Consider the following 14,926-nt stretch of genomic DNA (forward strand, 5'->3'; position numbering starts at 1 on the left):
GACAAATTCCTAATGCAATAAATTGTATATGGCCAATAAAGCGATCTTATCTAGATGTATATATTCCAGCCTCTGTAGAGAATTCCCACTATTTTTAATTACTATCCCAAACTCCACCCCAGTGAGACTCCACTCATGGGCTGAAAATAGACAAACCATCGCTGGCATTTTCTGAGAAGTCTCAGTATTGAAGTGATTCTGGAACGTGTCAAGAGCACGCCTGTCCGAACATTCACAGTAACATGTCCCCAACACTGGTAAATGAACTTCACACACAGAACAACAGTGACTGTTTTTAAAAGAGAGACACTCTTGAGATTTCGTCCCAGCATGGTAGAAAACGTTTATTGTTTATTCACAAAAGAAAAATATCAAGTGATAGGTCTGATACACGAGGCAGCATCCCACCTGCACCACAGCTTAGAAAAGCACACCTGCTTCTCTCTGCCACCACTCGAGACTGGAAATCAAAATCTGATTAGTCTTAAACAAGTCACACCTCCCTCACTCTTTACACCGGTTCCTAAAATTCAATTGAATGGTCCGCTATAAAACAACGAAAACAAAACTTTTTTAAAACAAAAAAGGAAAAAAAAACTTTTAAAGTCTAAAAAAAAAATTTGTGCGCATTTAGGCACAAAAAAAAGAACCAGAAAAAAAAAGTACAAAAATAAATAAAAAAATAAATTAAAAAAATTAAATAAAAAGAAAAATAAACATCTCCAAAATAAAATGCCGATAAAAAAAGTGACTGTGCATCCCACCGCTGAAGGATGCGTGCTGTCTGCGATCCGATGGCTCTAAGTGACTGGCGATTCCGATTCCTCTCGGTAGTGACAGCGGGTCTGGAAGGGGGTGTCACAGTCTCTGGGGGCGTCAGGCTAGACTAATCAGACCAGGTCAACTGTAATGATGAGCTACAAGTCGGCACTGCCAAGGTCGAGCCCCGGCTACATCAAGGGAGTTCGAAAAACCGACAGGGGGTTCACTGCGCCCCCCACACACAACCACACGGGGACTTCAGCACACCAACACTGAGACATTTACACGGACAGACTGGAACTGTAAGCTCTCACAGACACTAAAATAGGCTAAAAGACCGTCAAGACGCCCAGACACACACACCCCAAGACAAGCAGGCTGCAGGTACTAACTTCCAACACTTGAATCGACACAGGTGGAGGCTGGCAATAACCGTATCAGATTAATGGGATATCAAAACTACGAGGTTGTGACCTCACTGTATTGCGTTCACCTCCTTCAGTTTAACGTACAGATCTCTCTCCCTTAACCAATGCCTTGATTCCAATGGTTCAAAATACTTCAACTCCAGAAGCTCTGTGGGGAAACTGATGGGGTTTGTAGCCAGAGAACACTGTTTAAATGTTACAGCACACAGACACTGGGCTCATTAGCAACACCGGAAAAGCAACCTTGACACACATACATAATGTGCTAAAGCTGGAAGTTGTGAGCTGCTTGACACTAAGTGGAACACGAGGTGCTGGGATGTTAACCAAAACCTTTCTACAGTAGGCGTGCACAATCCTCAGAGTTGCCCCCTGCCCTGCCATGCCACCAGGCCATGGCCCAGAGAAACCCTGCTCCCCCTCGCCCCCGAGCCAGGCCCCGCTCCTCCAAGGTGGACACGATCGGGAGCAGGAGCAGCCCACCACAACCCTCCCAGGCCTGGCCGTTCGGCACACTCCAGATTCTTCTGCAACAAATGACTTCCCTGCTCCAGTTCAGGAGCCCGAATGCTTGTTAGCTTAAAATGTTTGGTTGGATAAAAATATTTGAAAAATGGGGAAAAGTTACGACTCAAAGGTGAAGCCAAATTACCTTCAAGTATTAAGCCCAGTTACACCCCTAAATCCATTTCTCGAGACGTGGTAGAAAGTCCGGAAAATGAAACAGTAGCAGCAAATTGATCCCATTCAACAGTATAAGGAGCCACGTTGCAGTGTTGTCCAATTCACTCCTGTACCTCCTCCATTAAATTCCTCCTGAACTTCCCTATTCAGTCTGCCTGGCTCTGGATACACCTGTGGACAGGTTATACCCAGTGACCAACACAGACCCCCTTCTTTGGGAGAGTCAAGAGTGAAAGACCACAATCCTATTAAACTTTAGAATGAGAGTGTGGTACCTTTCATAGATTCACACATCTTTTTAAAAGAAATTCACAGTTCACACACGCACACAAAGCAATAAAGACTCATAAGTGTCCAACTGCATGCTCACACACGGCGCAGGACATTCGAAATACCTGATTTTCTCTTGTTTTAAATTTCGTTTTCCCTTAAACATCAAACTTCTTTTACAAGTTGCTGCAATTATCTGGAAAAAAAGAACCTGCTTGCTCTGTTTGAAGACCAGCTTGTTGTTCTACAACAGAAGAGAATGGAGCCACAGTAACAGCAGAGAAGAAGAAGAAAACCGAGAGCTGCGAGGTGCCTCACTGCCACAGCCCGGGTCGCTGGCGTTTCTCCCTTCGACATCATTCCCTCCAAGAAGAGATGCCGACACCACGCAGTCCCCACAGCCCACAGCCGCAGATCCCCCGCTAGAGGGCCATTCACACAGCTGAGCAAGCTGTCTGCAGTCTGCCTCAGTGCTCAGCCTCTCGGACTAGAAAGTGACCTCAACCACAGCCCTTTCGAAAGCGGATCTGTACGCCTGCCTGTGGTTGTCGGCTCCGATTGGACAGCGATCCTTGCCGTTCCTCTCTGCCCCTCCTGCCACCCTCCCTCCCTAACCGATTTTTTCTCTTTAAAAAAAGTTCATGAAGCTCCCCGGTCCATCTGGCCGCCCCTCGTCCCTCCCCCCTCTACCCCTGTTGTGTGTGTATTCAGTATTGATCCAGAGGCCCCCCCTCCCCTCCCCCCTCCCTCCCTCTACAGACACACGGGCCTGGTGGGGTCATGGGGTCGTTGGGGGGGCAGGGTCTTCAGTCCCACCTCCTCCCCTCCCCCCCTCATCAGGGCAGTGCAACACGCAGAGATGGATGAGTTCCCAGTAACCCTCCCTGGAGAGACCTGCAAGAGCACAGAGATGTTACAGCCCGCGTCAGGACACCAGGACATCAAGACTCGCCACGACTGACTCCCACTCCCCAAACACCCCCATCAGCCCCGCCATTAACCATATACTGTCCCCCATTCCCTAAAGACTCCCATTCCACAAACACCCCATCAGCCCCCCCAATTAACCTTGCTGTTACCCATTCCCCAAACAGGCCTGTGTTTGGGGATTGAGGGATAAGGGGCATTCCCCAATCACCCCCACAGCCTCCGCACCCCACCTTTGAACCCCCCCCAGGTCTGGGCACTCCTCTCTCCCCTAGCCCTTGCTGAGAGCACAATGGCCTTCCGTTCCCGAGGAACAGCGGGCGTGTTTGAATGTGCGTGTGTGTACCTGACACGCATGTCCTCTCACGCAGCGGCTACACGCCGTAGCAGGCGGACAGGCGCTCTTTCAGCAGGGGCGGGAACTGCTCTGAAAACTGCTGCCAGTTCTCCTCGCCCACCTGGTCCTTGAACCCGTGCAGGATCTGAAAGGCACAAGCATCGTCAGAGCACAGCCCAGGGCCGCAGGACAGGTCCGGCACAGAGTCTCCAACGGGACAGGCGCAGTGGGGCCTCACCTTGTAGAACATGTCCCTCAGGTCGTCTTTAGGGTTCACCCAGGAGGCCACAGCATCACAGAAGAAAATGAAGTCCTGCAGACATGAGAGAGACCTGATTCAACCCACTCTTGAGCCCAAAGAGATTTACATTTGTACCCATTTTTACTGGGGCAGTACAATTACAGCATCTCACTCAAGGCGACACTAGCTCTGCCCCACCTAGGATTTGAACGCGCAACCCTCCAGAGAAGAGTTCAGCGCCATGACCACTCCCACACAGTGCAGGACCGTAACACCAGCGTGACATTAGGTTAAAAAAAGGAAAAAGGACGTGGAAGTTCAACAGCTTCAACATGTTTTAAAAACCTCCGAGTCTGATGGAGGCCTGTGGTCACATTTGCTTCCGTTGTTTTTGCCACCTCGACAAGGACAAGGGCTGAACAGGACTTCAGCAGCGTCGCCCATGGCGCCACGAGTGAAACAGTACAGCCCCCGTGCCGCCACGAGGACCTCACCTGCACCACTCCTCCCGGATTTACTCCGATCATCATGCAGATTCCCCGGAAAGCGGAGTCCTTCTCCTCGTTGTCCCGGATGTTCCGTAGAGACGTGCACCTGAGCAGGAGGAAACGGCAATCAGGATCCTCCCCTCAGCCCATCGCCCAGGCAGAGAGATGACAGGAGGCCCTCCGGGTCACGACCGGGACGGGAGAGCTGGGAACACTCACCAGGGCCGGATAAACTGCTGCAGCACCGGAGCCACTTCCTGGGGACACACATAGCCCAGCCGGCCGATCGTGATCGCTGAGGGAGGGAGAGGAGGCAGTCAGCATGGCAGCATACTGACAGATGCAGAGAAACAAAGCCCTGCACAAGAAATGACAGGCGGCCAACTTGGCCAGTGTATCCATCTCAAGCTCCCTGGGGTCACGCTATCAGAACACACTCATCCACACCTGGGAGTTCAGGATTCGAATGCCTATTACAGCTCATCACCAGTGTGACAGGAGGGTGGTCACAGAACAGGAGACCCGAGAGTGGGACACCCTCAAAAACCCCCCCACCCAGCCCTGCAAACTCTCCTGGACTCGTACCCGTGTTCTCCAGCAAGGTCTTGGGCGTGTTGGGTCTGTTGATAATCTCCACCAGGTTGTTCAGGACCAGCTGGACGTAGGGCTGCATCTCCGCTCCTGCTCAGAACCGACGGAAAGCCAAAAATCAGTCCCCCAGTCCCCAGTCCCAGAAGGAGAGCGAGCGAGCGAGTCTCGCAGCACCACAGGAGTTCCCCCGCCTGGCGACGCCCTCCACCACGGCCAGCGCCTTCATCAACAGCCCGGCCGTTCCGTCGATCAAGGAAAACCCTGCGGCGCGCGGCAGGTGGGAGGGGCTCCTGGTGCACCCAGAAACTCTGCCTGAAGCTTCTTTCCAAGTGCATGTTGTTCTGTGTCTCAACACAGACACCGCTCTACAGAGCAGCTGAACGACAGCCGGTAAAAACCCAGGCAAAGGGAAGAGACCCGTATTTAATGCAAAGTCTTCCCTGCTGCTCCTGGAGGAGGCAGACGTACCACAGAGCTAGCTCTCGCCCACACACTGTGCAGGTGACCGCGAACCGGCCCCGAGAGCCACCGACTCAGATCCTCACCCATCTGCATGCAGATCTCCCCGATGGCCCAGGTGGCGTTGTTACACACCGAGATGAACTCAGGGTTCAGGTTAGTGCCCAGGATCGGCATGAACTCCGCTGCCAGAGGAGAGAGAGAGAGATTAACCCACAGAAACAACGACCGCGAACACCCCCGCCACACACACACTTTCCTGCCTTTGTTCAGACCCCATAAACTCATTCTTTGCCTGTACCCCACTGAAAAAAAAAAACTGGGTACTCAAACTTATGAACAAAATGGTATTATGTCTCAAGACACTCAAAGCTCACACCCAAGACATTAATACGTCTCCCCAGAAAGCCCCAGAGACACAGAAATTACAACTCTGCACTGCAGACAAGAGCCCCTGACGCTCAGTGCTCCCCTTCCGCCACACCGTCAGACCACTCACATCCACACCCAGGAGTTCAGGATTCGAATGTCTACTACAGCTCATCACCGGTGTGGCGGGCAGGGGGAGAGGGGGCTCACACACACGGCGCACGCGGGCGGCTCACCAATGCAGGGCTTGACGTGAGGGAAGCACGCCTTCGTCAGGTCCCCCAGCAGGGCGAAGGAGCTCTGCCTCACCTCCGGCATGGTGTCCTGAAACCAGAGAGAGGGTCAGCCCAGAGACCCTCGAGGCTCGGGGCTGACGGAACGCGAGGCCCTGGCCCAGCCTACCTGCATGCACTGGAACAGCAGGGTCATGATGTTGCTGCGGGCGACCAGTTGCTCCACGTGGCCCCCCAGCCCCTCGGCCAGGCCGCTCAGCAAGTCCAGGGCCACGATCATGAAGTCCTTGTCTGGGGCCTCGTACTGGTCTGGGTGCTGGTTGTACATCTGAGACGGAGAGAGAGACGGGAGGGTGAGCCCCGCTCGTTGGCGTGCAGCGCAGCAGCAGCACCTGCACGCGGGCCGGGTGCGAGTCGCTCACCATGGCCTGGGCCAGGGTCTTCTGCACCAGGGTGACGCAGCGCTGGTACACGGGCTCGCAGTAGGGCAGGAACCCGCTCTGCAGGGCCGTGGCCACCGACGACAGGCACTGCGGACACAGAGTGCGAGGTGATCAGAGCAGGAACTGTTAGACCATCACTACACTATGAAGCAAAACAAGTGCAGGACTGTAGGAGAATGAAAAAAAGCGCACAAAAATACCATAAAACACGGCAGGGTCCAGTAACCAAGTTGAGGATCTAAAGTCTGAACAAAGGGGCTTGAGGAGGTGATGTCCTTGTGTTGATTAGTTTTTTTAAAGTTGTCATTCATATATTGTGGTTATTTTCCATTGTACACTGTTTAAGTACAGAAGCTTTTAAGACTTTCTGAAATAAGCCCCCCTCTCTGAGCTGGGAGAGAGGTAGAACCCATACCTCCAACAATGGGAAAAGGTCCTTGTCCTCATCCTTCAGCTCGTTCCACTTCTGAATGAGAGGGGGCATCAGTTTCTGGATATACTCCTGTGGGAAGAAGGAAGAGTGAGTGACACTGGTCAAATAGGTTCAATTTCACTCAGCAGGAAAGTGCAGTGACTGCAGTACAGAGAGAAACAGACTGAGCCCCTGGAGCTCCAGGGCAGTGATGCAGTACAGAGAGAAACAGACTGAGCCCCTGGGGCGCCAGGGCAGTGATGCAGTAAGAGATGCAGTACAGAGAGAAACACACTGAGCCCCTGGAGCCCCAGGGCAGTGATGCAGTACAGAGAGAAACAGACTGAGCCCCTGGGGCGCCAGGGCAGTGATGCAGTAAGAGATGCAGTACAGAGAGAAACACACTGAGCCCCTGGAGCGCCAGGGCAGTGATGCAGTAAGAGAGACACTCACCGGCTGGTTGAGGTGGTGCCCCACAGAGTCAGCCAGGGTCCCAATGGCATCGTACAGGATCAGCAGGTTCTTGTGCTGGTACTTCCCAAATGCAAACACCAGCGTGTCCAGGATGTAGCTGAGGTAGGGCACCAGCTCTGTGCACGCCTCCTCCTCCAGGGTGGCAAACGCACTGAGAGAGACAGAGGCGCCCAGCATCAGTGGCATAGCCCAGACACAGAGGGACAGAGCGAGACGGAGAGGGAAAGCTAAAGAGGTAGACAACAGCGCTCTTCCTCTGACCTGCAGGCCGCCTCCTGGACCCTCTTGTTGCCGTCCAGGATCCTCTTGAGCAGCTCGGTCATCAGGGGTTTCAGGTGCGAGTCCGGAGGCTGGCTGACCACCCAGTGGGCGTAGCGGCTGAGCGTCCAGCAGGCGATGGAGCGAACCAGGGCCTTCTTGTCACACAGGCACTGGATCAGGTGAGGGATGAGCTCGGGGAGGTAGGGCACCATGCCCTGCATGCAGCCTGGGGGAGAGCAAGGGGCCCGTTAAACTACAGACCTTCCTGTTCGACCGATCTCGCCCATTCACAGGACGGGGCCCGTGAGGAGGCTCGGCACTCAGGCGCCCCAGGAGATCCACCCCAATGAAAAGCAGCAGATGAGACACTCCCCAAAAGGAGGACTGGGAGCACAGGAACACAGTGTCCTGCCCGCTGCTGGGCACACAGCACCCAGCTCACTGCGGGGTAGACGGGAGCACTGGCCCCTACCTTCAGCAATGGCCCCCAGCACCAGGATGCCAGACTCCTTGATGACCCAGTCCGGGTGAAATAACAGCCCCTTCAGCAGAGGGAGCAGGTGGGGCAGCAGCTCATCCCGAAACACATTGGCCAGGACATCCAGTGCCGCCGCCGAGCACTTGCCTGCGGAAAGGGAGAGCACAGTAGGATTGTTTGAGCTTACACCCCAGCTCTTGGAAACCAGACCTGGCAAAGTTCAAGCTCTCCCACATGCCTGGCGTTACACGCTGCGGATCAGACAGTATGAATACGTCAGGGATCACTGGCAGTCACCCGTCACGGTCTCCATCACCTCCACAGCGCACACCCACACCGGGCCCGCCCGCCCGCCCTCCAGGACCAGCGAAGGACTCACGCAGATTCCAGTCGGACAGCGTGTCGTCATCGTCGTCGTCGTCCTCGTCGATGTCCTCGCCCTCCTCGCCTCCGCCCCCCTCGTGCTGCAGCGTGACGGTGCGAGACTTGTGGAAGCGCGGCTTGATGTCCTGCTCGCTGTCCGGCACGGTCTCGTCCTGCTCCACGTCGCCCTGGGACAGTGAGGGAGGACACACACCTGCCGTGAGTGCATGAGGAGCGTGGACATACTCGCTCACCGACTCCCCTTCCTGCTCACAATCCCAGTTGAAACTGCTGCTGGGAACAGGCCCAGCATGGGATCGGGCCGTGTGAACACACCCAGCCTCAGGGCGATCAAGAGCAGGCGTCCGTCACCTCCAGAGATGGGTCGGACTCACCTTTAGCAAGATGATGTCGATCTCCGAGTACTTCATGCCGTTCACCAGGATGGGAATGAGTCTGGGGACGGGAGGGAAAGTCAAATCCAGGAAGAAAACCAGAAGCAACTCTCTGCCCTGACTGCGCCCCTTCCCTCAGCCCCAGGGGTGCAGTCGCTCAGCCCTGGCTGCGCCCCCTCCCTCAGCCCCAGGGATACAGAGTCGCTCCGCACACACTGCTCCAGGAGTGCATAATCAATAGCAATACAGCTGCCCTTTACCACCCCAATCACAGCCCCAGCTGCCTCCACTGCCCCAGCCACCCCAGAGCCGGGGCCACTCACTGCACCAGGTGTCCAGTCAGCACATCTTTGCAGATGGGCTGCTCCGCCAGAGTGAGCCAGAACTCGCAGGCCTCCAGGGCCACGTTCTCGTCTGAGTCCTGCGTGCGCTGGAGCATGTACTGGAAGAGAGGGAAGAGAGGATTTCCCACTGGCACCTGAAAGGACTGAGTTCCGTGTGACCGCCATGGAGAAAAGGCCAGTCTCCTGATCAGACAGTATGAATACATAAAGCATCACGGCAAGTCAATATTACAGCTATCCATCACATCCAGAGACTGGGAGAGGAGAGAAGGAATGCATGGAAGGCCAGAGAGGCAGAGAGAGAGAGAAATCTCACCTGTATGATGCTGTGCATGTGGGGAATCAGCCTGTCGATTCTGACCTCCAGCAGCATAACCAGCGCACGGCACACGTTCTTACGCACTTCTGAGTCTTCATCACCAGCCAGAGCGAACAGGTGCTGAGAAAGAGACAGAGTCAGCAGAGCACACGTGCACACACAGGGGCTGAGGCAGAGCCAGTAGAGAACACACACACACAGAGGGGCTGAGGTAGAGAGTCAGTAGAGCGCACACGCACGCACACACAGGGGCTGAGCCAGAGAGTCAGTTAGAGCACGACACACACAGAGGGGCTGAGCCAGAGAGTCAGTAGAGCACTCATACAGACAGGGGCTGAGCCAGAGAGTCAGTTAGAGCACGACACACACACAGGGCCTGAGCCAGAGAGTCAGTAGAGCACGACACACACACAGGGCCTGAGCCAGAGAGTCAGTAAAGCACTCATATACACACACAGGGCCTGAGCCAGAGAGTCAGTAAAGCACTCATATACACACACAGGGCCTGAGCCAGGGAGTCAGTAAAGCACTCATATACACACACAGGGCCTGAGCCAGAGAGTCAGTAAAGCACTCATATACACACACAGGGCCTGAGCCAGAGAGTCAGTAAAGCACTCATATACACACACAGGGCCTGAGCCAGGGAGTCAGTAAAGCACTCATATACACACACAGGGCCTGAGCCAGAGAGTCAGTAAAGCACTCATATACACACACAGGGCCTGAGCCAGAGAGTCAGTAGAGAACTCATACACACACAGGGCCTGAGCCAGAGAGTCAGTAGAGAACTCATACACACACAGGGCCTGAGCCAGAGAGTCAGTAGAGCACGACACACACACAGGGCCTGAGCCAGAGAGTCAGTAGAGCACGACACACACACAGGGCCTGAGCCAGAGAGTCAGTAGAGAACTCATACACACACAGGGCCTGAGCCAGAGAGTCAGTAGAGCACGACACACACACAGGGCCTGAGCCAGAGAGTCAGTAGAGCACGACACACATGGGCTGAGCCAGAGAGTCAGTAGAGCGCACACGCATGCACACAGGGCCTGAGCCAGAAAGTCAGTAGGGCACACATACAGGGGGTGAGAGTCAAGAGGAGTTAGCAGCAGACACTCCACTGCACAGAGGAAGATCCTCACAGGCGGAGAGAGTCCATGAACAGAACTCCACACAAGTGTAGGACACTACGCTTGCCTGGGCCCATTACCTCGATGAAGGTGTCTATGTTGTCCATCAGGGCCTGAGCTCTGCCAATGATGAACTGATTCACACAGGCGATGGCATGAGACCTGGAGGGGAAAAGGGGAACAGAGTTCTAATAACACAACAGAAATCCCACCCATGGACAACAGCTCAGTGGCCTTGTTCTGATGTCAGAGCTAACAAACTCATCTACCCAAGAATTAATTACATGACAAAACACTGAACACTGAAGCTTCTCGACAGACATGGAGTGGGAGTGTGAAGGAGAGATGGGCATTGGTGTCTAAGGGCTTCTAGAGTCTCACCGTATTTTGGGGCTGCAGTGCTTGAAGAATTGCAGGAATTTGGGGATCATGATGTTGAGGGGCCGATTAAGGGCATCGCTGTCGAGGAGCTCCGATGAGTCTTCACACACCTTCTGCAAGGCGCCGAACGAGCCCTGAAGGCAGGAATGCAGAAAGGTTTCAATTTAGTTTCCACGGAGAAAGAGAGACGGGGAGCAGACACAGAGCCTACAAACAAGAAACCATCCTCCAGATGACACGCCTGAGACAGGAGAGCTAATGGATTCCAGAGTGTCTCAGCCACCATTAGCAGAACAGGTCCCTGGATCAGACAGTATGAATACATCCAGCATCACTGAGAGTCAAGAAAAGAGCTGTCCATCACTTCCAGGGATAGGGAGGCGCGAGGCAAGAGGGAGACAGGGAGGAGGGGAAAAAATACCAAGCCTGACCTCACAGGTGTTGTAGTCCTCTGAGTTCAGCAGGTTACAGAGCTGGGGCAGGAGCTCCGGCCAGGTCTGCAGCTCCCCTTTAGAGGCGATGGTTGTGATCAGGATGCCTGTGAGAGACAAGGGGCAGAGGGGAGAAAGGATTGGAACAGGGTTGGGGTGTATGAGGCAAGAATCTCAAAAGCACAAAAAACAAGAAGAGAAACCAAGAGATCAGCTCCTGAGTCAAAGCAAATGTCATATTGAGACATCTTCAAAACCAGCAGTGACACAGAGAAGTAGCACCTAAGCACTGGACGTACAGAGTACAGACAAGAATAGAGTCCAGAGTCTGTAAACAGTTTCCTAACCAGGCGGTTGAAGAAAACAGCATTTGATCCTTGGATCATTACATCACTAGAAACACATCAGGCATAATGGGCCGTACATCCCTGACCTCTACGATCCTAACTGCTCCTTGCACTGCTCTGCTAAAAGCTATTTGTAACACTACATACGGATTCACACAGGAGGAGTGAGAGTGAAGTCAGGAGAGAAGAGAGCCCATCTAGCCCGTTCAGTACTTGGTAACCAAGCGATGAGCCCGACTCCCACAATCCTGTTTAAAGAAGTGATTACAAATCCATTTCCATTCCGTTTGCACTGTAGTTGCCCCACCCCAAGTTGTGAAGACATCCGCTAGATTGATTCTGTCAGTGTCTCTTTGAGGCTTTGGAAATCTAGACCATAGACTGCTCCTCCAGAGTAACAAGGTTCAGCTCTTTGGATTTGAACACACGTGATACATCTCTATTTAAACTTTTAACTTGTTCTTACATGCTAGAATATTTCTCAGCTCTCTAAGCGCTTCCTCATCACTGTCAAAGAACTATTCCGTGATCAGTAATCCTACCACTGTTTTGACCTCCTCTGCAACAGAGTGTCCCAAGTGCCCTGCCGTAAGTAAGAACTGCAGGACAGCAGAGCGAAAGGGACTTTTACCCCAGTCCTAGCCCCCGCCCCCTCTTCCCGTCACCCCCAAGTCTCACCGATGGTGGCCCGGATCAGGGGGGAGGGGTCCCCGATGTTGTTCAGGCACTCCTGCTTGATGAAGTCGGCCACGGTGGGGGGGAAGTTCTGGTAGTGGGCCTTCACGTTGTTCTTCAGGATCAGCCCACTCAGGGAGCGAGTGGGCTCGTCTGGAGGTGGGGGGGGGGGGAGAAGACAGCAGGTGAGCCAGGACAGGAGACGGTAAAGCCAGCGACTGCAGAACCTCGGGCCCATCACCCCTGGAGAGGAAGACGGAGCTGGGGCTCCCCAGACTTGTGCACACTCACCTTCCGTCTTCAGCCGCGTGAGCACGAAGATCAGGTAGTTGTTGAAGTCGGGAAACTGGTTCAGCTGCTCCAGTTTCTTAGCGCAGCAGTTAAGGACAACAGGGCAGCACACAGTACCATGGACCCAGACCCACCACACAGACCCCCACCTCCCGCACCACCACCCCCCCCCCGCTGGCGCCCCAGCCCCGCGCCAGTAAAGGATGCCTGCTGGACGGCCCTCTGAGTGGCCGTGTTGGGAGACTGGGAGTCCTTCAGGAGCTGGAGGACCTGCTGGAGCCCCTGTTCGTCAGGCTGCCACTCCATCCTGCGCACACACAGAAAAAGGCACCGTGAGAAAGCAAGCCAGGACAGCAGTACGGAGCAGCACTGCGGGCGCCAGGCCCGTGCCGGGAGAGCTGCGGGTTCACACACAGCCACTGTCCTCTGGAGAGCCCCGTCGTGTGAGGTGTGAAGGCACTGCGGTCACAAATGTATCCCTGACTCTGTAGCCAGACCCTGAGCCCACCGTGGCTGTGGCAGAAGCTCCACTGTCCTCCTAGCAGTACGAGCTTTCTTTGACTAAAGCTGTTCTCCACAGCTTTTACTGTAACACAACAGTAATCTGTGTAACAGGACTGTTCTATTGCACTGGGACTATAGCTCCTATTGTAACAGGACTGTTCTACCGCACTGGGACTGTAGCTCCTATTGTAACAGGACTGTTCTACTGCACTGGGACTGTAGACCCTATTGTAACAGGACTGTTCTATTGCACTGGGACTATAGCTCCTATTGTAACAGGACTGTTCTACTGCACTGGGACTGTAGCTCCTATTGTAACAGGACTGTTCTACTGCACTGTGACTGTAGCCCCTATTGTAACGGGACTGTTCTACTGCACTGGGACTGTAGCCCCTATTGTAACAGGACTGCTCTACTGCACTGGGACTGTAGCCCCTATTGTAACAGGACTGCTCTACTGCACTGGGACTGTAGCCCCTATTGTAACAGGACTGTTCTACTGCACTGGGACTGTAGCTCCTATTGGAACAGGACTGTTCTTCTGCACTGGGACTGTAGCCCCTATTGTAACGGGACTGTTCTACTGCACTGGGACTGTATCTCCTACTGTGAGAAAACTAATCCCTTGTTGTAACATTACAGTTGATTGAAATCTAGACAGTTATCGCCAGACAGCAGTTCTACATACTGCCCGGAAAACTGCAATACTGGCCCACTTCCCCGCACAGCCACAGGTATCCGCGCGGAGAACGGTACGGGACCTACCGCCTCTCAATCCTCCGGCCACAGGGCTATACTTTATAATCGGATTGGGGACGAAAAGAGACCAACAGATCAGGATATAAATCTCAGCCTGACCCGGTTTAACCGCCATAATCCCATGGTCCCTCTAACCCACGCGATCGTCATTATCATCGCTCGTCTGGACAGCGGGCAAGCCGTTACCTTCCCCACCACACTAAACAATCACCTACACCGCCCCTCAACCCTGAAGCAGCCCATTCCTGCAACACCTCTTAAACATGGTCTCCGTCCCCAAACAGAGGAGATCTGTAGCCCTCCAATCCCACCAGTTTCCTACAGCCAGGATGGGTATCCGCACCGCCGGTGTGGAAATCACGACAGCCCCAGGCTTCTGTGCGGATCTAGGCCGCAGCGGCCTCGTTTCGGGTTTCCGCCGCAAGCGCCTATCGGCTGAAACCCGGCTGCCTTCTGTGCGGAGACAAACGCCTGGAAAGGGTACTCGAGCTTACAAAATACAACACTTGGGCGAATATTGAGGCGCAACTTTTAAATTTTCCCAGGTCGGAGACCCGCCGTCCCCTTTTCACGCGAAATCCCTCTGCGTGCTTCCAGACACGGGTTACAAATCGGCAAAAACAACGCCAGAACTCTCACCTGGAGATCTCGCCGAGTAGTGTAGTATGTAAATCTGGATCGTCACGGCGCGGCCCTAAATAATTACTGATTAGCTTAGCTTTATTAACAGTATTCAATTACTGCTATCGCGGCCGTGATGCAAAACCCCTCTGCCTTCTTCTGCTATTGCTGCTGCGGCTCGTTCTCGCGCTGGAGGGAGTGGGAAGCAAAGCAGCGCGCGCTCGACCCCAATAATTCTCCCTGAGCCCCTCCGGCTTCCGTCCACCGCTCTTTCCGGTCTCCCAGCCAATCGTGGAGTGCAGATTTCGTCACGTGCCCGGAAAGGCGGCATTTAGCCGTCTGCGGCAGCTGCGGCGGTTTCCCTCAATGGTGGCCGGGTTAGGGTCGGAGAAATGAAACTGCCTTCTCTCTCCAAAGCCCTTGTGTGAATCTAGCCGCCATGTTGGCTCCGAAGTTCTTCACGCTTTTGTAGTGATTAAGATGTCTTCGGTTTGAAAATGGGA

The 14,926-nt window shown here is 54.0% G+C and overlaps 1 protein-coding gene and 3 non-coding genes across 5 annotated transcripts; all 4 read right to left on the reverse strand.

The window, feature by feature from the left end:
* Nucleotides 1-318: 318 nt before the first annotated feature.
* tnpo2b (transportin 2b) lies at nt 319-14,709 on the reverse strand. 2 transcript variants are annotated; one of them, XM_088603166.1, is made up of 25 exons: nt 14,442-14,709; nt 12,747-12,846; nt 12,540-12,615; nt 12,252-12,401; nt 11,227-11,333; nt 10,799-10,929; nt 10,495-10,579; nt 9,276-9,398; nt 8,939-9,057; nt 8,616-8,676; nt 8,237-8,408; nt 7,852-8,004; nt 7,380-7,605; nt 7,098-7,269; nt 6,648-6,734; nt 6,212-6,319; nt 5,959-6,117; nt 5,793-5,880; nt 5,274-5,372; nt 4,723-4,818; nt 4,357-4,432; nt 4,144-4,243; nt 3,647-3,721; nt 3,418-3,553; nt 319-3,038 (listed from the first exon to the last, which is right to left on the reverse strand). In XM_088603166.1, the coding sequence occupies exons 2-24, from the start codon at nt 12,843-12,845 to the stop codon at nt 3,446-3,448; spliced, it is 2,670 nt and encodes an 889-aa protein (XP_088459292.1). In that variant the 5' UTR covers nt 12,846; nt 14,442-14,709; the 3' UTR covers nt 319-3,038; nt 3,418-3,445. The 2 variants fall into 2 exon arrangements, with proteins under 2 accessions (XP_088459292.1, XP_088459291.1); XM_088603165.1 differs by having other exon boundaries at nt 10,495-10,576; nt 10,796-10,929.
* Nucleotides 8,111-8,179, reverse strand: LOC148649946 (small nucleolar RNA SNORD41). The gene has a single exon (XR_015926256.1). It is a non-coding gene; the product is annotated as a small nucleolar RNA SNORD41 (small nucleolar RNA).
* On the reverse strand, nt 9,142-9,210 carry LOC148649947 (small nucleolar RNA SNORD41). Its single transcript, XR_015926258.1, has one exon. It is a non-coding gene; the product is annotated as a small nucleolar RNA SNORD41 (small nucleolar RNA).
* Nucleotides 11,097-11,165, reverse strand: LOC148649948 (small nucleolar RNA SNORD41). Its single transcript, XR_015926257.1, has one exon. It is a non-coding gene; the product is annotated as a small nucleolar RNA SNORD41 (small nucleolar RNA).
* Nucleotides 14,710-14,926: the final 217 nt, after the last annotated feature.

Source organism: Lepisosteus platostomus, chromosome 13, assembly GCF_059453375.1.
Source record: "Lepisosteus platostomus isolate fLepPlt1 chromosome 13, fLepPlt1.hap1, whole genome shotgun sequence".
Lineage (NCBI taxonomy): Eukaryota > Metazoa > Chordata > Actinopteri > Semionotiformes > Lepisosteidae > Lepisosteus > Lepisosteus platostomus.

Bases quoted from the DNA above. Each gene is read 5' to 3' on its own strand.
- tnpo2b (XM_088603166.1), bottom strand. From the start codon at position 12,845: ATGGAGTGGCAGCCTGACGAACAGGGGCTCCAGCAGGTCCTCCAGCTC. The intron at 12,616-12,746 runs GCATCCTTTACT...TGCTGCGCTAAG, and splicing joins CTCAGAGGGCCGTCCAGCAG to AAACTGGAGCAGCTGAACCA. The intron at 8,677-8,938 runs GTGAGTGGCCCC...TCCCGTCCCCAG, and splicing joins CTGACTGGACACCTGGTGCA to ACTCATTCCCATCCTGGTGA.